We start from the raw sequence: 23,736 nt of genomic DNA, 5'->3' as shown, positions 1-23,736 counted from the left end.
GAGAGAACATTTGAAAGTGAACAGAGACTTATGTATATTAAAAAAGAAAACAGGACATCCAAGAATTCTGTGTGCATGTGTGATAGAACATATAAAACGACATTTGTTATATGGACAAAAGGAGCTTCTATACAATATATCCTACGACTAGCATTTCTCAAAATGTGTTCCCCAAGTTTAAGAAACGATGATATGCACACCGGCATAGTCAAATCACAGTAAAGAAATCAAATGGTTTTCTCTAATTTACTTGTCTGTTAAGTTTGCCACAAAACAGTTATTTTTTCTGGGCAGGTGATACTGTTTCTATTATATTCTAAGAAACTACTCTTCTGAGGACATTACAATAAAAAATATTGTCTTATATGTTTAGAAATCAGTAAGTTATTATTACCTGTCCTGGGTTCTTTCATCGGTCTACACACAGTCCACTGATTTTGATGAGGGTCGTATCTTTCAATGCTTGACAAATGTGAGACGCCATTGTGTCCACCCACCACAAAAATAAAGCCTAGCATGACACCCACACCAAAGTGAATCCTTTTATCTGCCATTGACGCAACCATCTCCCAGGAGTCCTTACTGGGATCATAACGCTCCACACTGCAAATGTTCACAAAAGAAAGAATTAATTCACATAGCCTTCGTGTTATGCTTCCCACTAAAGCAAAACTAAAACCCACCACAGTTTTAAAAGTTCAAACACATAGGTGGATATAAAACAAGAGTGGTTTGTCCTAAATGTCCAGATTTTGCTGATAAAACTGCAGGGATAAAAGCTTACCTTTGGACTAGGTGCACCAGCAGCCATAGGCTTTTCCACTGTATTGCACACGCAGCAAGGTACATTAAGGGCATAAAACCTTTAGTCAGAAAACCTGGGTGTAAGCACTAACGCTGTGTCCCTAGAGCTGAATGAACTCCAGCCCTCCCACTCTGGATCTGCGTGACCCTGGATAAGTCATCTCCTCTCACCAGCAACAACAGGGATAACAGAACCTCAAAGGATTCATGTCAGAATAAAGTCAAGTGAGTATGCACGTGAAAAGACTGTGAAAACCCCAAACTGAACACAGACGTTTTCTAAGGACACTAAGGATCTTCTACACAGCTAAGGAAAAGGGAAGATGAAGAGATGAAAAACCTCTCTGTTTTTCGTACAGAGAAGTCACAGTGGTTTACCACAAAGCAAACACCGCAGATCTCGTAACACAAACTGGCTAATCATCACCATGTCAGAGTGACTTCAGAGAATTCAGGGATTTAAGTCAAGTCTGGATTCCAGAGAACCCTTGGCATTTCCAAGCTGCATTACAGAAATCCAAATCAAATCGGAATTCCAGAAAAAAGCTTCCCTAGAAAATCCCAGAAGGCCTTTACTATGCTTCGCTCTGAGGGGCACAAAGGCGAGCACGTTTAGCTGGTTTTGGTCCCAACCTCCCTTCCAAAAAAGCCCACAGCATCTGAGAGTCAGTGACGCCATCTGGAGTTCAGAATAGAGATTCAACTGCAGACTAGACCGGAATATAGATGAACTCTGCTTCTGAAAGGACACCAGGATGAAAAACACCAGAGCAAAAATCACTGGACCAGAGGAGCTGATACACTGCGGCAAGAACTGAAACTCAGGAGCAGTATCACAAAATTAAAATACATAACATTTTATCTTAGAGATTTCTTCTGGCAGCTTTTCAAAGAAGAGAAATGCATGTCTGGGCCCCAGATACTTTTCCTTCGACTAAGGGAGCAACAAAAGGGGCAATACTTTTGCTTACACAGAAATAAAAATTTATAGATGAAATGCTGTTTGTTGTGTCATTAGTTTCTCAGTCAGTTAACAAACCACAATATATACTCTTTCACTAAAATGCTCACAATCGAAACACCTATCACTCTAATTACTGGTAGAGATAAAGGAAGAATCAATTTTCAACAAAGGTTCAGAATTATGATTAATTTTCCATATAAGCAGCCACTCTATACTTTTGTTTCTCTCATATATATTTCTCCTTTATTCAGACTACTACAAAATACAGAAATCTCAAACTCAGACTCCAGCACAACTCAGATACATAATGATACATGTATGATTACTGAATAAGAATCCAGAAAGAAATATTTAAATCAGGCTTTAAGTTTATGATGCATTTTAATACTGCGTAAGCATATAGGAATTATACTTTTCACTTTTTTATTCTATTAAGCAAGGCAACAACCAACCATTTACACACACACATTTATATATATACAAATATACACACCACCCAAAATCTGAAGTTTTCAGATTTCTGAATTTTAAAATCTAGTCCATTTATATTGAATGAATGAATGCAAAAATTTAATGAGGGGGATTTAATTCTTAGGTTTGTATTAAACCCCCTCATAAAATAACTACAATTACTCTCATGGAGCGGATTAAATTTCGCAAGTGCCAATGAATATTACTCTAAAAATTAAAAAAGGGAAGTTCATTCATACACAAATTGTTTAAAACCCAGAAATCATTGTTAATGACACTTTTAAACATCTACAAGCAATACAACTTGATTAAGGCAAATACCTGTTCATGTGGGCGGGACCATACCCACCAATGGCATAAATCATTCCATCCAACACAGCTGCAGCAAAACAACTCCTGGTTGTTGTCATCGGTGCCACAGGGTGCCACTTCCTCACTTTGGGAATATACTTCTCTACAGACTGTAAATAAGACTGCCCATCATAACCGCCTAAAGCATAGAGTTCTCCTGCAAGTACTACCACTCCAAGGGTACTTCGGCTCTCATTCATCCTCTCCAGAGAAGTCCAGGTATTTGTATCAGGATTCCAGCACTCCACTGAATTTTCATGTTTTCTGATGGTGATGCCAGGACGCACATTAGTTTCAATACCACCTATAACATACACTTTTTGGTCTAAAACACATATTCCAAATTCATAGCGAGGAATGTTTAGGGGTGCTAAACCAATCCAGGAGTCATTCTGAGGAAAGTACATCTCCACACTAAAGAATAAGCAGAAAAAATTAAATCTTAAAAATAAAAATGGCCCATAAACAAATAAAAATGTTTAATCTCATTAGTAATGAGGGACATGCAAATTAAAACCACAACAAACCAGGACACACTTTCTGGATTGGCAAACATTTAAAGTCAGATGATAACAACTGGTGGGGCAAGGAACGCACACTCTGTTGGTGAGAGCATAAACTGGCACAAACTACTCAGGAAAACGATTTACATTATCTGGTAAAATTGAAGATACACACATCTTCTGACTCAGCAATTTCACTCCTTTGAATCTACGCTACTGAACACCTATTACAGTCAGTTTTGCACCAGGACACATTTACAGAAATTTTCATGGTAGTCCAACACAATCACCCACTAAAAGGAGAATGGATAAATAAGATGTGGTGCAGCCACTCTATGACTGAGCAATTCCATTCCTAGACATATACGCAAGATAAATGTGCACATAGATACATACAAGGATGTTCACAGCGGCATTATTTGTAATAGTCAAAAACTGGAAACAATCCCAATGTTCATCAACCATAAAATGGATAAATTGTGGCATATCACATAAGAGAATACTATACAGCAATGAAAATGAACAAACTACAGCTATGTGCAACAGGGATGAATCGTACCCATATAATATTGAGGGAAAGAAATCAAATTAAAAAGAACATATTCTGTATAGTTTCATTTATATTAGTTTAAAAACATTTCCAACCTCTGGATTAGAAATGAGGATGGTGGTGACCTTTGGGAGGATGGGGGGACCTCAAGGGTGGCTTCTAGGTGTTGGTCATGCTTTATTTCTTGAACTGGTTTGTAACATTCACTTCGTGATACTCCACTGAGCTGTACACTTGGGATCTGTGCACTTTTCTGTATGTATGTAACGCTTCGGTTAATTTTTATAATTAACGTGCTCATTGTAGAAAGAATATATTGTATTATGTCCATATACTATAATACTTCACACCAGTGAAACTAAATGAACTATTTCTTCATGCAATCTCACAGATGAATTTCATAAACTTACTGTGCAGTGGGAAAACACATCTCTGAAGAATATATATTGTATTGCTACATTTATATAACAATGTGTAAAACCTAAGGATCTCTTGGAGCACAAAGAATATTCTGCAAAATTGCAGCAAAAAACATAAACAATTCAGAATAGAGGTTACTTCTCGGGGGAAGGCAACGGCATCAAGGGCGGGCACTGCAGAGATATTACTGATAGTCTATTTCTTGAGCTGCTTTGAGGGGCACTTGGCTGTTCATTCTTTACACCTGCATCCATATTATATATGGTCTCTTGCAGGTATACATATTTCATTACAAAAAAAAGTTGGGAAAAAGTAGTCAAACGTCCCTCAACTCAATAACGCAACAGCATAAATACATATATTCTCTACCAGTATGACCAAAGTACACTCATTCATTCAACAGGGACTGAATGCCCATGTACAATCAGTTTTGTTACATTGCTTGTTTTAAAAACATGAACTTGTTCCACAAAGAATGATACATCAGGGAACTATGCGACCTCAACGAGAGCAGTTTCAGTGAGGTGGTGGGGACAAATCCGACTGAAGCGGTTCAAGAGAGATGGGAGATGAGGAAGTGAAAACAGTGGGTATAGATCACTTTTCCAAGGATTTTACTAAAAAGAATGAAAGAGATACGAGGAGGCAGCTATAAGAGCAGAGAACGACCATGGAGTCCAGGGAAGATTCATTTAATCTGGGTGCTGACACCAAGACTTGTTTGTCTGCTGATGGCAGTGACGCAGTACAGTGGGAGACAGCGATGATGGACACAGGAGAGGGAGGGAAACTGCAGAGCAAAGGCCTCGTGTAGACTAGAGAGAACGGGAGCCAGGCAATAAGAGAACGGTGGGGTTGGTTTAGACAGGAATAACTTGGTAGATTTGGTGCTGGGAAGACGGGGTAGTTCTTTTCTGATTGCTTCTATCTCAGCAGAGTAAGAGACGAGGTCATCAGTTGAGAGTTGGAAGGTGAGAAGGAGCTTTGGACGTTTTTACAGAGAGCACAGAAGGTGTGAAGCAGTCCTCCAAGGAGGTGAGAGGGAACACTGATGAGGGAAAGGTAAGGGGTTACTGGGAGTGCCGAGGGCCCCAAGTGAGACCAACTAAGATGGGTATGTGTTCCTCTAGCCACATTCCACTGTTCAGGGGCAGCCCTGCCAAAAGAGAACTCAATTTAACTAGATGAGCATGAGGGGAGGAAAGAAGGGCAAGGGGGCCGTGGGTGTATTCAAAGGAATGACGACAGTGATGTTCCTGGAACCCAAGCCGGGTAAGGAGCGAGGGTGAGGACATGTGGCGGTTGGTGAGCATTAAGTTTTACTAACTGACCGCAGGGTCAAAGGATTAAAAGTCTTGAAGGGAACAAAGAATGGTTGCAGTGGGTGTACTAAAATCAATAAGCTGTCGAGAAAGGAGTTGGTGGTCAGAGAGTGAAACATCAGAAACTAAGACTCTGAAAGTGCTGAAGTCATTGGTAATAACAACGATGAGGGTATGATCATGAGAAGAGGTGCCTAAGGTCAGGCAGAAAAGACTGTCAGAAGTGAGATCAAGAAGAGAGGTGAAGAGGCTGGTTAACTGTGGACTGTACCATGTGGATGCTGAAATCAATGATCACGTCCGTAGAAAGAGGAGAAAGACAATAAGCCAGCTACAAAACCTTCAACAAATGAAGCTACTAAAGGGACAGCAGATGGTGGCAACAAGGAAGGGTGTCAAGTGACATAGCCTGATGGTAAATGCTTGAAATGAGTTGAGGTTTTTGAGGTAAGGGAGATGAAAAACTTCTTTAAGTGGCTAAAAGGGGCAAAGAAAACACTTACCCCAACCTTTAGGATCTGTGATACATGAGGTATGGGGAAAAAACAAAACAGTTGTGAAGGCTTGAGCAAAAACAGTATCCTTAAGCATCAGCCATATTTCATTAGAAAAAAAAGTTGAGGATAAAGGGGAGTTTTCTTATGAGAGAATGAGTTCTAAAGGACATGGCAGACAGATGTGAGTGTCAAAAAAAACGCTGGGCAATTAGGTTAAACTAGACAATACATAGGGCCATACAATATTGGTATAATAAGAAATATATTTGGTTTCTGTCCTAGGTTTCTAGCACAGGGCTCCTAAACTCCTTGGAATTTCCTGAGTGATAGAAATGTCTTTTGTTATTCATGTGAGCCCCTTTCAACCACACCTGAATTTATGCTAATGAGGTGACTACTGGAGGGTCCTTAGATAGCTTCAGGATGGGGGCTGGTAGCCAGAGGTACCAACCATGTAATTAGTAGGCTGGAAGCTGCGCTCAATGACCAATGATTTCATCAATCATGCCTATGTAATAAAATCTCCATAAAAACCCCTAATCAATGGGGTTCAGAGAGCTTCCAGGCTGGTAAACACACTAAGATGCTGGGAGGATGGCATCCCCTAAGAGGGCATGCTCTGCCCCTCCCTACGCCATACTTTGCTGGATGCATCTCTTCCACTGGGTTGTTCCTGAGTTGTATCCTTTGTAATAAACTGGTTGTGGTAAGGAAAGCACTGTCCTGAGTTCTATGAGCCGTTCTAGCAAATTACCGAACCTGAAGGGGTGTTGTGGGAACCCTGAAATTGTAGTCCCCAAGGCAGAAATGTGGGTAGCCTGGGCACCCCATTTGTGGCTAGCATATGAAGTGGGAACAGTCTTGTGGGATTGAGCAGTTAATCTGTGGGGTCTGGGCTAGCCTCGATACTAAGTGTAGGAGTGAATTGAATGACTGGACATCTAGCTAGGAGAACTGGAGAATTGGTCGGGGTGAGAAAAAACCTCAACGATAATAAGAGTTCTGTTATAAGAATGCATTTTCCAGAGTGATGGATTTCTGCAGATGATTCAAGTAAAGAGACATACAAGATATAAAGGCGTTAGTCCTTACGGTCTTCGAGGACAAATGGATAATCAGTTGTAATGAGAGCTTCTGCCTTGGCATTAGATCTGTAGTCTACAGCACTGACGTGAGCGGTGTGGCTAAAGTTCATTTAACATTTAATGTATCTGCACAATTATTCAAAATCGCTTTCAGTGTACTGCCATCCTGATGACTTCCTGTGTGTGAGCAGAAACAATAGTGTTCTCAGAGCTTCCCAAGTTTCCTTAATAGTTTCCACCTTCCCAATCCCTACCTCCCTCTCTAGCAGACGTCCTCTCCTACCTAGAGGAAAAAACTGAGGTTCTTGGACAGGATCTAATTAAACCCCTGCCTCAGTGCCCACCTCCAGCAAACCTGCCCTCACACTGTGGTCTTGGGGCATGAAGAACCCCTTTTCCTCTTATTCAAAACCTTCCAGTCTTGCTCTTTTGATACCATTCCCTTTCGATTTCCTCTAACATCTTGCTCTATCAATTCCTCTATCCTGTATCTTCACTCTACTCCCCTTTACTGGCATCTGATAATAAACATACTCACGTCTCTCTCTTTAAGAACAAAATAAAAACAAACAAGAACTTCCCCTGACTCTATCAGTTTCTGCCTTACCTCTCTCCTTCTCATCTCAGTCAAGATTCTTAAAAGAATAGTATACACAGTCTGTTTCCTCAGTTTTCTCACACTTCTCAATCCACTGTAATCCATCTACAGTATTCCTATACCTCTGCTGAAATTACTCCACCAAAAGTCATTAATGAGCTTCATATTGCCAAGTCTAACGGCCACCTTTCCATCCTTATCTATATGGACTTTTCCATTGCATTTTACATTGTTAATCACACTCCTTCCTTCTTGACACATTTAAATTCCTTGACTTTCAGGACACTATTCTCTCTGGATTCTCCTACCTCTAAGATTGTTCCTGCTGCCCCCATCTTGAATATTAATGTTCCCCAGAGGTTCATTTATGAATCAACCCTTTTTTTCGCTTTCTATATGTTCTCACTGAGCAGAATGGAGGGAACATTTTAAATGAGTCAAGAAGTCCAGAAGACTTCACGGTTTAAATTTCTATCTCTAAATTATACCATACTGATAACTTACAAATTTCCAGCCCTGATCTCTTCTTTGAGCTTTGCAATCATATCCAGCTAGCAGTAGGACATCTTTCTCTTGGATATTTAATAGGCACTTCAAACTCAGTATGTCCAAAACTAAACACATTATTTTCCCCCTAAAATGGCTCCTCCTCCTCTATTTTTCTCTCTAGGTATGTAACCATTCATCCAATATCTGACCAGGAAATATCACTGATTTTCCTTCTCATCATCCCCCCACATCCATTCAACCAAATCCTGTCAATTTGCTCTCTTAAAACACTTCTTAAATAAATGCCCCATTCTCTATCTTTACTAATTCTACCCTAATTCAGGACCTCACAATCTCTTGCCTGTACCTTTACAATAACCTCTTTTCTAATCACTCTGTTACTCAGGACCTTCAGATTCTAAGACTAATGCGTTGCCAACTGCACCAACAAGGCAGCTTCTAATCACTCGGATACTAATCCTGGCCCCCTCCATCTTTCTCCATAATGCAGCCAAGAATGATCAAAGATACAAATGTGATCATTTCACTACTCTCCTTAAGATAGTTTTTCAACCAACATAATAAAAATCCTCTCTTCATCACTGCACACAGTACCTTCTTTGACTTGGCCCATATAGACCATTGCTTGCCTCTTGATGGTTAGAACTTCACACTGTGGAAAACCAAACAGCTTTTGTGCATACCCTATACTCTATACCATGTCATGCCACCGTGTCTTTGAGCGCTTCCTGTGACCTACCCACCATTTTTCGCTTGGCTCTTGCTTAGCCTTCAATACTCAGCTTGGAGATTAACTTCTCCACAATATCTTCCCTAAATCCCCAAAATGAGATAAATGCCTCTCCTTAGTACTTCCATAGAATTATCTTTATCCCTGCATTAACACTATGTATTATAATTATCTACTTGAACATGTCTCCTTTACCAAATTATGAACTTCCTGAAGATCCATTACCTAGCATAGAGTGTCTGATACACAAGTGTTTCATATTTTTTGTAGAATTAAACTGAATAATTACTCAGATTGATTCCAATTTTTCCATAGTTACAAATAATACTGCAATAAGTGACTCTGTGGAAATGACATATTTTTCTTACGATAGATTCTAAGATGAAAGATTACTGAGTCTAAAGATGTGAACAGTTCTTATGACTCTTCAATAGTTTATATTTGTTATTTTTAATATTTGAGACAAACAGGCAATTGCTCAAGAATTTTTACAACGTAATTTCATGTTTGGAATTTTTTTTCTATGACACTTGACCAACATGATTTAATTCAGTCCAATAATCAATGCCTTTAAGAATAAGAGTAGGGGGGCCGGCCTGGTGGCACAGTGGTTAAGTGCGCACATTCCACTTCTCGGCAGCCGAGGGTTCACCAGTTCAGATCTGGGGTGCGGACATGGCATCACTTGGCCAGTCTTCCTCAGCAAAAAAGAGGAGGATTGGCAGCAGTTAGCTCAGGGCTAATCTTCCCACACCCTCCCAAAAAAAGAATAAGAGTAGGGCCTGCCTCATGGCCGAGTGGTTAAGTTCGCGTGCTCCGCTTTGGTGGCCCAGGGTTTTACTGGTTCAGATCCTGGGTGCAGACATGGCACTGCTCATCAGGCCACGCTGAAGCGGCGTCCCACATGCCACAACCAGAAGGACCCACAACTAAAATATACAACTATGTACTGGGGGAATTTGGGGAGAAAAAGCAGAGGAAAAAAAAAAGATTGGCAATAGTTGCTAGCTCAGGTGCCAATCTTAAAAAAAAAAGAAAAAGAGTAAGTGTAAACAATCAATTCATGCAGTCACCATAACTAATGTTCTACCTGTAGCCCAATCTTAACAATACTAGTTTTAGACTACAATTAAGATGTACACTGAGACTTTTTAAAAGATACAGAATATATCAGTTGACACTGATAAAATATCAATAGTTTCCTACCACTGGAAGGGAGAAAAGCAATCTACCAAATTTGTGGAAATGGCCAGAAAGAAATTCACAGTATTAAAGAAATATATCAAACACAAAAGCTTTCAGGAAAAGGAAAAGCAAAGGTAACATCCAGCTATATTTTCAGTGTATAAAGGTACTTGTATAATGCTCTAAATCAAGGATTAGCAAACTACGGCTATGGGCCAAATTCAGCCCCACTAGCTCCTTTTATAAATAAAGTTTTATTGGAACCCAACCATGTTCATTCGTTTATGTGCTGTCTATGGCTGCTCTTGCACTACAATGGCAGAGTTGAGTAGTTATGACAGAGACCATATGGCCACAAAGTCTAAAATTTTTACTATTTGGCTCTTTACAGAAAAAGTCTGACAACTCCTACTCTAAGTTATTAGAAAAGAAAGCATTTTTTTACTACTGTCATTAAAATATATTTACACCAGGCCTGCCCCAGTGGCCTAGTGGTTAAGTTCAGTGTGTTCCGCTTTCGCAGCCCAGGTTCAGTTCCCAAATGCAGACGTACATCGCTCATCTGTCAGTGGCCATGCTGTGGTGGCAGCTCACATACAAAAAGAAGAAGACTGGTAATGGATGTTAGCTCAGGGCAAATCTTCCTCAGCAAAATAAATAAATAAATAAGTAAAATAAAAAATATCTACATTGAAGAAAATAAATTGCACATAAAGTCCATGACTGTATCAACATCTTATTTTTCCTTACTTCTTTGGTGTTTCTTCTAATTAACTGTATTTATTCAAATGCATTCTTGTCCCCAGTGTGCCCTAATCACAGATTCCTAGCTCTCTTCTTTAGCATCTTCTGATATAGCTAGAAACAATAAATTCCCTCTGACCTGGCCTGACCCAAATAAAGATGTAAATGGCTTCACAAAAGAAAAAAAAGACATAAAATGGAGAAGTTAGTGAGTAACCAGGATGGATAAGGTTTGTGCACGGGAGGAAGGAGGCATGTTAATAATTGACAGCATTGTAGAGAACGGATGACAATGCGATTAAAACAACCAGATAGTATTTTACGAAGAAGAGAAAAAACAAAAAGCAAATAAAGTAAACAGGAAAACCAACTATTTAGAAAACATAGAAAATTAGCACATTTAAAAAGTATAAAATCTATTAGCATCAATCATTTAAGAAAGCTTTCTATTTACCTATCCAAACAGGCAAACAGTCCAGATTTTCCTCCTACGGCACAAAGTACTTTGGGAGCACAGCGAGGTCGTGTCATCAAGACAGTCTGATGAGAGAGCCTGTGTTCAGGCATAAAGTGGTACTTCAGGGCTTCATTCAAAAGATGTTTACAAGTGCGATCATCACGAATAAGATGATTTGCTTCATACAGTCTAGTGAGAAACTTAACGCTCAGCAATGGTAACCGCACACTGTTAAGCAGCTGTGCTAAGTACTTCTGGCGTTCTTGTACATCATACTTGATCCAAGACTCAAGTGCATAAAAAACAGTCTCTTCAGTAGCTACATTTAAACAGTCATTGGAAACAATTTCATCCAAATCAGCATGTGTAAGCTCAAAAAACTCTTCAGTCTGGCAAACAGCTTCAAAATTTTGGCATATGTACTTAGTGGCTGCCAGATAAAGGTCATGACAGCCATATGTCTCTGCAAAACGAGAAATTCCAATACAATTGCCAGGGTCAAGTTGGCTTTCAAGAAATGCACAACACTCTTTCAGGACAAGTTTTATCTGGAGTAGGTTTGCTGCTGGAAGGAGAGATTCAACTGTGTCCTGTGAAATAAAAACAGTCCCTGTATAGGCATATTCCACGATGGCCTGGAGAGCAGTTTCATCGATGCACTGAAACTCAACCTCACTGTTCTCTTTCTCAGAAAGGTTTCCGGTGAACATAGCTTTGAAATACGGGCTGATGCTGGCAAGTACCACTTTGTGAGCATGGATTTTAACATCACCTACTCGAAGAATGATGTCACAGAGTTCGTGGTGCTGACGAAGGAGATTCAAGCCCTGCAGAAGCTGTTCGGAGTGTAAGTGGGTTAAGTTAGCAAGCATGTAGGTCGGGGATGTGTGGTCCATCTACAGAAAAACAAAAAGCACGAGCAGTTATTTAAAAATAATCTTGCCAATATGATTCCTATTTCAAATAATACAAAATAAATGAGATTTGTTGTTTATCTGCCTGTTTGTTGGTTTTTACATACTAAATACTAGAGAAAGGCTTTTAGAATTAAGAAGGGATGTTAACAATCATATAATTCAACTCCTTTATTATAGATGTTAGGAAACAGAGCCCCAAAGGTTATGTAATATGCCCCAAACCACAAAGGACTCTTGACAATGGACTTTCGGATCAGATTTCTACGAACTCTTCTGGTTCCCTTCATTGAATTCAAGTTTGAGGGGCCAGCCCTGTGGCTGAGTGGTTAAGTTCACACACTCCGCTTTGGCAGCCCAAGGTTTTGCCTGGGCACAGACCTAGCACCACTCATCAAGCCATGCTGAGGCGGCATCACACACAGTAGAGCCAGAAGGACCTACAGGTAGAATATACAACTAGGTACTGGGGGGCTTTGGAGAGAAGGAGGAAAAAAAAAAAGAAGACTGGCAACAGATGTTAGCTCAGGTGCTAATCTTTAAAACAAGAATTCAAGTCTGAGCTATCACTTAAACAAAATGCAAATATAAAAAAAATACTTGCTCAAAGGAAAATTAGTTTTGAAACAATGCTAGTAGCTATTTGGCTATTTTCTCAATATCAATGCCTGCCAATCTAATCAATAGATGCTTCAACTGGAAAGAAATTCCATGTTAACTCACATACTTTACCCAAAGATTCACTAATTACTTTGATAAAGGGTGCTGAACTTAACAAGGGTACCATTACTGTCAACCAATTCAATGACAAGAAAAAGTTAATGTGAACCCAATCTGATGTTCTACAGTGAGGGTAACGAGGCTCACTCACCGATCTAGACCATATCTACTCAACTCTTGATCCTAACTTCAGATCATATCCTCTCAATCTACTTGCCACTTTGTGCTTCTGGAAGATGAAAAAGAATAAAAATAGGAGAAAAAAGAGATGAAAAAGAAAAAAAGAAGAAAAAGTGAGGGGGCAATAAGGACTGTGGTAGGCTGAATAATGGCTCCCCAAAAAGATATTAAGATCCTAACCCCTGAAACCTCCGAATGTTACCCGATATGGCAAAAAAAAAAAAAAAAAAAAAAGACTTTGCAGATAGGATGAAGGATTTTAAGATGGGGAGATTATCCTGGATTATCCAGGTGAGCCCTAAACACAATCACATGTACCTTATAAGGAGAAGGCAGAAGGAGATTTGACACAGACAGACGAGGAGAAGGTAATGTGACCACAGAGGCAGAGACTGGAGGGATGCAGCCACTTAAGCCGGAAGCGGCAAGAACAGAATCTCCCCGAGAGCCTGCAGAGGGAGCACGGCCCTGCCAACAGCTTAATTTCAGCCCAGTGATACTAACTTCAGACTCTTGGCCTCCAGAGCTGTGAGAGAATAAATTTCTGTTGTTTCAAGCTACTGAGTTTGTGGTAATTTGTTACAGCAGCCATAATAAATTAATATACGGATACTTCCGAATGGATCATAGCAGCTACTTAGAACAGACGAAAGGAACATAAAATATCTACACAGCATGAACTGTTTCCTTCCTGTCTCATTCACACCTCAAATACAAGATATGGGGATAACAAAAAAGTAGAGAATTTGGTTCCTATTTTTAAAGTAGTATTAAATAAATTCAAACATTCCAAACACTATTAAATAATGTAAATACTGGAAGGACTGGGAGAGAATTGCATTTCATTCCTGTGCATTTTTAAGTGAACATACCCAAATATTGAAACTTTTATCTTTGTCAAGAATTTCATAATTTCACACTCATTTCAAGTGAACTTTAAACCAGTTAACAAATTATGTTGACATGACCACCTTACATCTGATACCACCAATCTCCACCTTTGATCTCCAAATATCCTACACACATCTATCATAATAATTCTCAATCATGGTATGAGCAAGCCTCAAGAAACTTCTGGGTCTTTCAGTAAGTATTTTATTCTAGACCAGAATATTGGTAAGAAGACAGCAACCAGAAGGCAGAGGTTTAGATCTGGATCTGTTATTTTACTTACTATAGTGTTGACCTTTTTAACCTATTTAACTTCTTTTAGCCTCAGTTTAATGTGAAAAGTTAATCTCCAGACTGAAAAGCGAAAAATGAACAAAAGAAAAGCAAAGTAGATATAGAGAATAAGTGATGGGATTAAGAAAGCAGTCCTAGCGACTTGACATCTAGTTAACTTTACCTTCTCTCATCTTCGTTTTCCTTATTTATAAAACGAGATCATAACAATACATGAACTACATACCTCACAAGGTTTTTGAGGATGAAATCAGGTAACGCACGTGAAAAGACGACAAACTGTGAGTTACAAGCTTAGGGGACTATGGTGAGGCAACAGAGGAGCAGCAGCATCAGCGGAGAACAGGCATCTTGGAAACATAAGATAATGAGTTTCAGTCCTAACTGGGCTACATACTGCCATACGGAATTGGTACAGTGACTAATCTAAGTATTAATTTTTTCATTCATAAAATAAGAGCATCTCCCATCTATCCCAGAAGGTTACATGAAAATGTTTTTGTAAAGTGTAAAGTTCTACACAAGTTAAGTGCTATGAATACAGCACTTAAGTCTCATTTTATTAAACTGCCTCTTCCATGATCCCCACTGTCACTAATTCCCATTCTTCCCACAATGACCTTTCACTCCAATAAAGCTCATGCAGTTACTATAGCTCTATACAAATATCTTCTCACCATATGCCAGATTTTGTCTAGAACCTTTCTCCTCTCTCATCTCCTTTTCATCCAAATTCTCAAAAGCCTGGGTCAAAATTAACTTCACCTGGAAGTCTATGAACATTTAAGTACTCAATTCCTCTACATGCAATTAATTTAATTATATGTGCTGTTTTATGAAACATACCCCTCTTAACTCTCATTTATCTAATTTAACAAGGAGAATGTTATTCAGACCAAAATGTGAAGAATAAACAGGAAAGGTGAATGGATACAGAAAATAAGAGAAGGGATTGAAAAAGGAGATCTAACTAATGCAATAAGACGAGAAAGAGAAATAAAAGGTATACTGACTGGACAGGAAGAAATAAAACTGTCTTTGTCGGCAGATGACATGACTGTCTATGTAGAAAACGTGAAACAACAAAAAAACTCCTGGAACTAATAAGCAATTACAGTAAGGTTGCAAGATACAGGTTAATATGCAAAAGTCAATTACTTTCCTCTATACTAGCAATGAACATGTGGAATTTGAAATTACAAACACACTACCATTTACATTAACACCTAAAAAGTGAAATACTTAGATATAAACCTAACAAAATATGTATAAGATCTAGATGAGGAAAACTATGAAATTCTAATGAAAGAAATCAAAAAACTAACTTAATAAATGGAGAGATAGTCCATATTCATGGATAGGAAGACTCAGTATTATCAAGATGTTAGTTCCTCCCACCTTGAACTACAGATTCAACACAATCCCAATCAAAATTCCAGCAAGTTGGGGCCAGCCTGGTGGCGCAGCGGTTAAGTGTGTACGTTCCGCTTCTGGCGGCCCAGGGTTCGCTGCTTCAGATCCCAGGTGCGGACATGGCACTGCTTGGCACGCCATGCTGTGGTAGGCATCCAACATATAAAGTAAAGGAAGATGGGCATGGATGTTAGCTCAGGGCCAGCCTTCCTCAGCAAAAAGAGGAGGCTTGGCAGAAGTTAGCTCAGGGCTAATCTTCCTAAAAAAAAAAAAAATTGCAGCAAGTTATGTTGTAGATATCACAAACTGACTCTAAACTGTATATGGAGAGGCAAAAGACCCAGAACAGCCAACCCAATATTGAAAAAGAAGAACAAAGTTGAAGAACTGACACTACCCAACTTAAGGAATTATTATAAAGCTATAGTAATCAAGACAGTGTGGCACTGGTGAAAGAACAAACAGACCAAAGGATCAAAATACAGTCATGCATCACTTAACAACAGGTATATGTTCTGGGAAATACGTCAATAATTGATTTAACCATTGTGTGAACATCACAGAGTGTACTTACACAAACCTAGATGGTATAGCCTACTACACACCTAGGCTATCTGGTACTAATCTTATGGGACCACCATGACATATGCAGTCTGTCATTGACCAAATTGTCATTTTGTGGCGTGTGACTTCAGAGAGCCTAGAAATACCTACATAAATATCGTCAACTGATCTTTAATAAAACAGCAAAGGCAATACAATGAAGAAAAGACAGTCTTTTCAAAAACAGTGCTGGAATAACTGGATATCCACGGTAAAAAAATGAATCTAGACACAGACCTTACATCCTTCATAAAAATTAACTCAAAATGGGTCACAGATCTAAATACAAAATGCAAAACTAAAAAACACCTAGAAGATAACATAGAAGAAAAATCTAGATGACCTTGGATATGACAACGACGTTTTGGGTATGACACCAAAAGCACAATCCACGAAAGAAAGAATTGATAAGCTAGATGTCATTAAAATAAGAAATTTCTGCTCTGAGAAAGACAATGTCAAGAGATTGAGAAGACAAGCCACAAACTGGAAGAAAATACTTGTAAGACACATCTGATAAAGGACTGTTATTCAAAATAAACAAAGAATTCTTAAAATTCTACAACAAGAAAATGAACCACTTGATTAAAAAATGGATAAAAGATCTTAACAGACACCTCACCAGAGAAGATATACAGATGGCAAGCAAGCATATGAAAAGATGTTCAAGATCATGCCATATTAGGGAATTGCATATTAAAACAACGATATACCACTACACACCTATTAGAATGGTCAAAATCCAGAACACTGAGAACACCAAGTGCTGGGGAGGACGTGGGGCAATAGGAACTCTCAATCATGGTTGCTGGGAATGCAAATGGATACAGCCACTTTAGAAGATGCTCATGGTTTCTTACAAAACTAAACATACTCTTACCATAACAATCCAGCAATCATCCTGCTTGGTACTTACCCAAATGGAAACTTACATCCACAGAAAAACCTGCACATGGATGTTTACAGCAGCTTTATTCATAAGTGCCAACATTTGGAAGCAACCAAGATGTCCTTAGCAGAGGAAAGGACAAATAAACTGTGGTACATCAAGACAATGGAATATTAATCAGGGCTAAAAAGAAATGGGCTATCAAGCCATGAAAAGACATGGAGGAAACTTAAATGCGTATTACCAAGTAAAAGAAGCCAATCTGAAAAGGCTACATACTGCATGATTCCAATTATTTGACATTCTGGAAAAGGCAAAACTATGGAGACAGTAAAGAGATCAATGGTTCCATGGGTCAGAGGGAAGGGACAGATGAATAGGCGAAGCACATAGGATTTTTAGGGCAGTGAAATTACTCTACATGATACTATAATGGTAGATATTGTCATCATACATTTGTCCAAACCCAGAGAATGTACAACACCCAGAGTGAACCAACTCTCAGGTAAATTACAGGCTTTGGGTGTTAATGATGTGTCAACTAGGTTCCTCAGTTGTAACAAATGTACCACTCTGGTCGGGGAGGTGTTGATAATGGGGGGGAGTATGCATGTGTTGGAGCAGGGTATATATGATATATGACAAACCTCTATACCTTCCTCTTAATTTTGCCATGAACCAAAAACTGCTATAAAAAAATAAAGTCTTAAAAAAATAAAATAAAAAAAGGAGACCTACGGCCAGCCCCGGTGGCCTAGTGGTTAAGTTTGGTGTGCTCTGCTTCAGTGGCCCAGGTGTGGTTCCTAGGTGCACACATACACCACTCCTCAGTGACCATGCTGTGTTGGCGGCTCACATACAAAATAGAGGAAGACTGGCCACAGATGTTAGCTCAGGGAAAATCTTCCTCAGCAAAAAAAGAGGAAGATTGGCAATGATGTTAGCTTAGGGCCAAAGTTCCTCAGCAAAAAGAAAGAAGACCTAGCTACTCCACATGTTCACATCTCTCCCAAACTAAACAATTATGTTCCAAGGTATTTAAAAGAACCTGCAAATAAGATACCTGAAGCATCATCAGCACCACAAGGCTGGAGACTGTTTTCAAAAATGAGACCAGTGGCATAGTGGTTAAGTTCGCACTTTCCACTTCGGTGGCCTGAGGTGTGCCAGTTCATATCCCAGGTGCAGACCTACACACTGCTTGTCAAACCATGCTGTGGCAGGCGTCCCACATATAAAAAAGTAGAGGAAGATGGGCACGGATGTTAGCTCAGGACCAGTCTTCCTCCAGCAAAAGGAGGAGGACTGGTGACAGATGTTAGCTCAGGGCTAATCTTCCTCAGGAAAAAAATAAATAAATAAATAAGCCAGTAAATTCTACATTCTGGTAAGGTGAATGTTAACTTCAGATAACATTATAAAACAAATTATTAAAGGTTTGATTTGTGAATAGCTAGAAGAAGATGTAGTGATCTCTAAGACTAGGATGGATGAGCTAATACGACACGTCACAGAGTAATCTTGTTTCTTTTTTTGATGTTTAGAAGACTCCCAGATCAGGTAAATACACCTGATGTATTCTGACTTAACTAGGTATTTGTAAAGAATTTTACAATCCCTTTGTGAATTTCCTGACAGCAAAACTAAACATAAGCTAGTGCAGTTAGCTAAATTAGCAACTGAACAACCACACCAGTATACTACTTAATACAATGTGGTCTACCTGGAGGGAGGTTTCTGGTGGTATGCTATAAGGCCAAGATAAAGTTACTGGGGCATGTCCTCTAGCTTTGCGGATGACATGAAGTTGCAAAGGACAGCAAAAATACTGGATAACAAAACAAAGATCCAAAAAGACCTGACAGCTAACAAGAAGAAACTTAAGAAAGGTAAATGTTAAGATTCTATAGTGGATTCCAAAACAACTATATAAGTATAGAATAAGAGAGAAAAGACTCATCTGTAGAGGGTGCTTAAAGGACTAAGGGATCTTAATTTTAGTATTACTTTAGTATATTAAACTTACATAGATTTAAGCTGCATTAATAGAACCATAATATAGACAACTAATGAGAAGACATTCTCACTTTGCTCTGCAAATGTGAGACCACATCTGGAGTATAGATTTTGAGTACCATCCTTTAAAAAGTATAACACAAAGTATAACACCTGATGAAGAGAAGAAATTCAAATCATGTCTTATACGAGTAAGGGAACTGAGGGTGTTGAGTCTGGGGGAAAAAAGGAAATCTGAGGGTTATGATGAGAAAAAGGTAGAGGTGAATGTTAATAACAATCATAGAGGGTTGTTTTGAGGATTAAGTAAGTTTAAACATATAAAGTACTTAGAACAGTACCTATCACCTAGTAAACTCTCGATAAATATTATTCTATTTATCAGTAAGTTACCCTATGACTAGTGAATTTTTTAAGTTGTCTGCTTAAGAGGTATTCCGCTGGGGCCGGCCCCGTGGCCGAGTGGGTAAGTTCGCGTGCTCCGCTGCAGTGGCCCAGGGTTTCTCTGGTTCAGGTCCTGGGCGCGGATGTGGCACCACTCATCGGACCACGTTGAGGCGGCATCCCACGTACTACAACTAGAAGGACCCACAACTAAAATATACAACTATATACTGGGGGGACTTGGGGAGAAAAAGCAGAAAGAAAAAGAAAAAAAAGATTTGCAACAGTTGTTAGCTCAGGTGCCAATCTTTAAAAAAAAAAAAAAAAGAGGTATTCTGCTTTCTATGTTGCATCATCTCTCACTACTAGGTAAGAAATCCACTTTACATCACTCACATCCTGGGCCACACAAAGTACTGCACAATTGTTGATTCTCAAATCAACTTAATGAGTTATTAGATTCATTTTTAGCAAAAATAGGAATCACAGTGGTAGATCTTTGTATTAAACTAATTTTTGTGTATCTAATTCCAGACTGATAAATTACCATTAACATATGATATGAAAGCATGATACAATAATGATTTTTAAATATACATACACATACGAGACATATCCAGATATGCAGGACAGTATAATTTAGGAGACTGGGCTCTGGAATCAGGCTCTTAAGGTTATCATATTGTCTGTACTATTTAACAGCAATGTGACCTTGGGAAATGATCTTAAAGTCTCAGTTTTCTCATCTGTAAAATAGAGACAAAACAGTACACATAAGCACTCAATAACTGTTAGATGCTATTTATCATCATCATTATTATCCTTAAAAAGACTTGGTTTTCGTGAGCAAAACCGATGTGACTTCCTTCTGTGCTCACCAAAAAATGAACGAAGCTTATCCACTGTCAAAGGAACAAATAGAACCAGTGTGAGGCCAAAGCCTGACTAATCTGACCAGAAAAGGTACAACGAGCCACTTTTAAATTTAGACAGTTTCTTACTTACAGACAGTCAAAAGAAGGGCAAGCCAAAGACTAGGCTCCCTGGATCCTTGTCCCACACACCAAAACAAAAGGGGCTGCACGAGGGCAACACAAGTGGTGAAGACCCAAACTAGCCTGCAATGAGGCAACCGTCTCTCCTGTGAAGCAGGGGGACCCGAAGGCCCCACGCCTCATCACAACCAGGGAGGTGAAGGGGAACTGTCTCATGACAGACTCCTGGGGTGACAGAAAGGCAAACGGGAGATGGCCTTGTGCAGCTCCTTAAAGGCCTCCCTTCCTCCCATGTTCCAGGAGAATCACAAGGTGTTCCAAGACTCAGGTCAGCTGTGGTCCCCGGTCCCAGCTTTTGCCTCTGTGGACATGCACCAGGTCACCAGGTGCAAGGACGAAACTGTTCCCTACACTAATACCCTCTATAGTATTTCTCCATTATCTCACTTTCCCATTTCCCCCCAAATAATAAAAATTATCAAAGTTTTAAAAACCACTCAAAGAAAGGATATGGGTAACAATGACTTTATAAAAGAATACCCATTCATATCTATCATTGTACTGCATACAAATGACATGGTGTTCATTTCCTTTAAGAACTACTGAGAATAAAGTTTAAGTAAAGAGATATACTTTTAACGCTTAACCAAATTCAACTAAAAACTTCGAAAGAGCAAGGTAAAAATAAGGAACTTAAAATGAATTACACTGGAGGTTTGCCATAACACCCTTCTTAAAATCTTTAATTTGAGCCGTTTCCTCTCTTCAAGGAACCTGACTTAAGAGACATTCACAGGACTTTAACTTTTTCAAACAGAGAGCTTTAAAACAATGGTTCTCAAAATATGATCCCTGTGCCAACAGCATCAGCATCACCTGGGACCTGCAAAAGCAAACTCTTGTGCCCAACCACACATTTAAGGAACTAGAAACGACACAGAGGTGACGGGGCAGCAACCTGTGCTGCAAGCCCTCCAGGCAACTCTTCCGCACGCCCATCCTTGAGGCCAGTTAAAATAGTTCCAGCACATGTGTGACTGCTTAAAAATTACTGCAAATGTTAACTGTAACTTGTTCAAAATTATGAATTACAACTGTGACTGCTTGGTTCTCAGCTATTTACACATAAATGGCTAAAAATAAACACTAATTTCTAATTTTCAAAACCTAACCTTTGTCAGTTTTACACTGACAGTTTCATTTATCTCAGTAACAACCCTGCGCAGAGGAAGGGCAAGTGCCACAGAAAACAGGAAAGAACAGTAAGTAAAGTATGAGTTTTAGAGCAGAGGGATCTGGTTCAACTCCACATGTAACTACTTAGTAACTGTAGGACTTTGGGCAAATTACTGATTCTAAACTTGAACGTTCTCATTTGTAAAATTTGTTGTGGATTAAATTGAGTGTTTGGTTTGGAGAAACAAACCCACGGAGAATAGAAACTACAGAAACAGGGCCCAACCCCATGGCCTAGTGGTTAAGTTGGCACGCTCCACTTCAGCGGCCCAGGGTTTCCCAGTTTAGATCCTGGGCGCGGACATGGCACCGCTCATCAGGCCACGCTGAGGTGGCATCCCACACAGCAGAGCCAGAAGGACCACAACTACTACAATACACAGCTATGTACTGGGGGGCTTCGGGGAGAAGAAGAAAGAAAGAAAGAAGGAAAAGAAGATCGGCAACAGATGTTAGCCCAGGTGCCAATCTTTAAAAAAAACCTACAGAAATAGATAATTTAACACATGCAAACTTAGTTTATGATAAAGGAGGCATCTCAAAATCAGTGAGGAAAAGAAGAACTTCTAAATAAACACACTGGGAAAACTGAATAGCCACATAAAAATAGATAAAATTAGGTCCCTTCCACATAGCTGCATCAGAATAAATTCCTAATGGATCAGAGGTACAAACGTAAAAAATGAAATCATACAAGTACTAGAATAAAACGAGAATTCCTACATAACCAGAATTAGAGAACAGTTTCCCAACTACGACACAAACCCAAAAGCAATTAAGTGGAAAGAGAGACCAAACTGATTACCTTAAAAAACTCTGAATAGCTGGGGCTGGCCCCGTGGCCGAGTGGTTAAGTTCGCGCGCTCCGCTGCAGGCGGCCCAGTGTTTCGTTAGTTCGAATCCTGGGCGCGGACATGGCACTGCTCATCAGACCACGCTGAGGCAGCGTCCCACATGCCACAACTAGAAGAACCCACAACGAAGAATGCACAACTATGTACTGGGGGGCTTTGGGGAGAAAAAGGAAAAAATAAAATCTTTAAAAAAAAAAACAAAAAAAACTCTGAATAGCTAAAGAAATCATAAGCAAAGACAAATATAAATGAGATTGAGAAAAATATTTGCAATATATAAAAAACATATTATCAGTAATACATAAAACATTTCTAAAATACTCTAGCCCTGAAGAAAAAACAGGCTAAAGAAATGAACAGACGGCTAAAAATTGCAAATGGTTCTTAACTAAAGGAAAAACTGCTCATTTGATTATAATCAAATAAATTAAAACTACCTGGAGCTAACAGTCCTTTCTTGACAATACACTCCGTTGGTGAGGCTGTGAGAAACAGGCACTCTCACACGTCGTTGTGGGGATGTTCAATGACATAAGACCTCTGGAGGTAAATCTGGAAATTCTAGCAAAATTACATTTACATTTAGCCTTCAACCCAACAATCCTACTTCTAAGAATTTATCAAAAAAATACACTGGCAAAAAATATATGAAGACAAATGCAGAAGGCTAGTAATTGCAGGTCTATTTGTAAAAGCAAAAGAATAATACTTCATGCTTCTTACTTTCATACTTGAGAGACCAAGAAGAAACTGATTACAAATTTTAAAACAACTCTAATGCCCACCAAAAAGAATGGGTGAAAAAAACAGGCACATGCTCACAATGGAGTGCTATGCAGCTGTGAAAAGGAATGAGGAATCTGTATATGCTACTCTGCAGGGATGTCCTCGATCCGAGCAAGAAGAGAAAGTGTGCACAGCATGTCATCGTTTATCTAAGAAAGTGCAGGTTACACATAGACACATGCACTTATATTTAAAAAAAGGAAATATTAAATAATATATTTTTTAAGAGGTTCCCTATAGGAGGAGGAAAGAACATGGAGGGGAGAGAGACAGAGGGAAGATATCTTTGAACATATTCTGTTTTACAAATTTGACTACAGAACCAGGAAAGTATCTTACACAATTATAAAGCAAAATTAAATCTTAGAAA

The 23,736-nt window shown here is 39.2% G+C and overlaps 1 protein-coding gene across 4 annotated transcripts in view; it reads right to left on the bottom strand.

Moving 5' to 3' along the window:
- KLHL28 (kelch like family member 28) overlaps positions 1 to 23,736 on the bottom strand; it is a 37,051-nt gene that overhangs the window by 5,296 nt on the left and 8,019 nt on the right. The window contains exons 1-5 of one of the 4 annotated variants that reach the window (XM_046652514.1): positions 23,018 to 23,137; positions 20,097 to 20,241; positions 11,189 to 12,087; positions 2,561 to 3,004; positions 395 to 603 (exon numbers count right to left, since the gene is read on the bottom strand). In XM_046652514.1, coding sequence (XP_046508470.1) covers positions 395 to 603; positions 2,561 to 3,004; positions 11,189 to 12,087 — 1,552 coding nt within the window. In that variant the 5' untranslated portion in view covers positions 20,097 to 20,241; positions 23,018 to 23,137. Of the gene's footprint in view, positions 1 to 394; positions 604 to 2,560; positions 3,005 to 11,188; positions 12,088 to 14,416; positions 14,517 to 20,096; positions 20,242 to 23,017; positions 23,138 to 23,736 lie in introns of those variants that run through there. The other 3 variants (XM_046652513.1, XM_046652515.1, XM_046652512.1) reach the window with 3 other exon arrangements.

This window comes from Equus quagga, chromosome 2 (genome assembly GCF_021613505.1).
Source record: "Equus quagga isolate Etosha38 chromosome 2, UCLA_HA_Equagga_1.0, whole genome shotgun sequence".
Lineage (NCBI taxonomy): Eukaryota > Metazoa > Chordata > Mammalia > Perissodactyla > Equidae > Equus > Equus quagga.
Note: the sequence above shows the minus strand (reverse complement) of the source record. Positions and strands in the feature narration are given on the sequence as shown.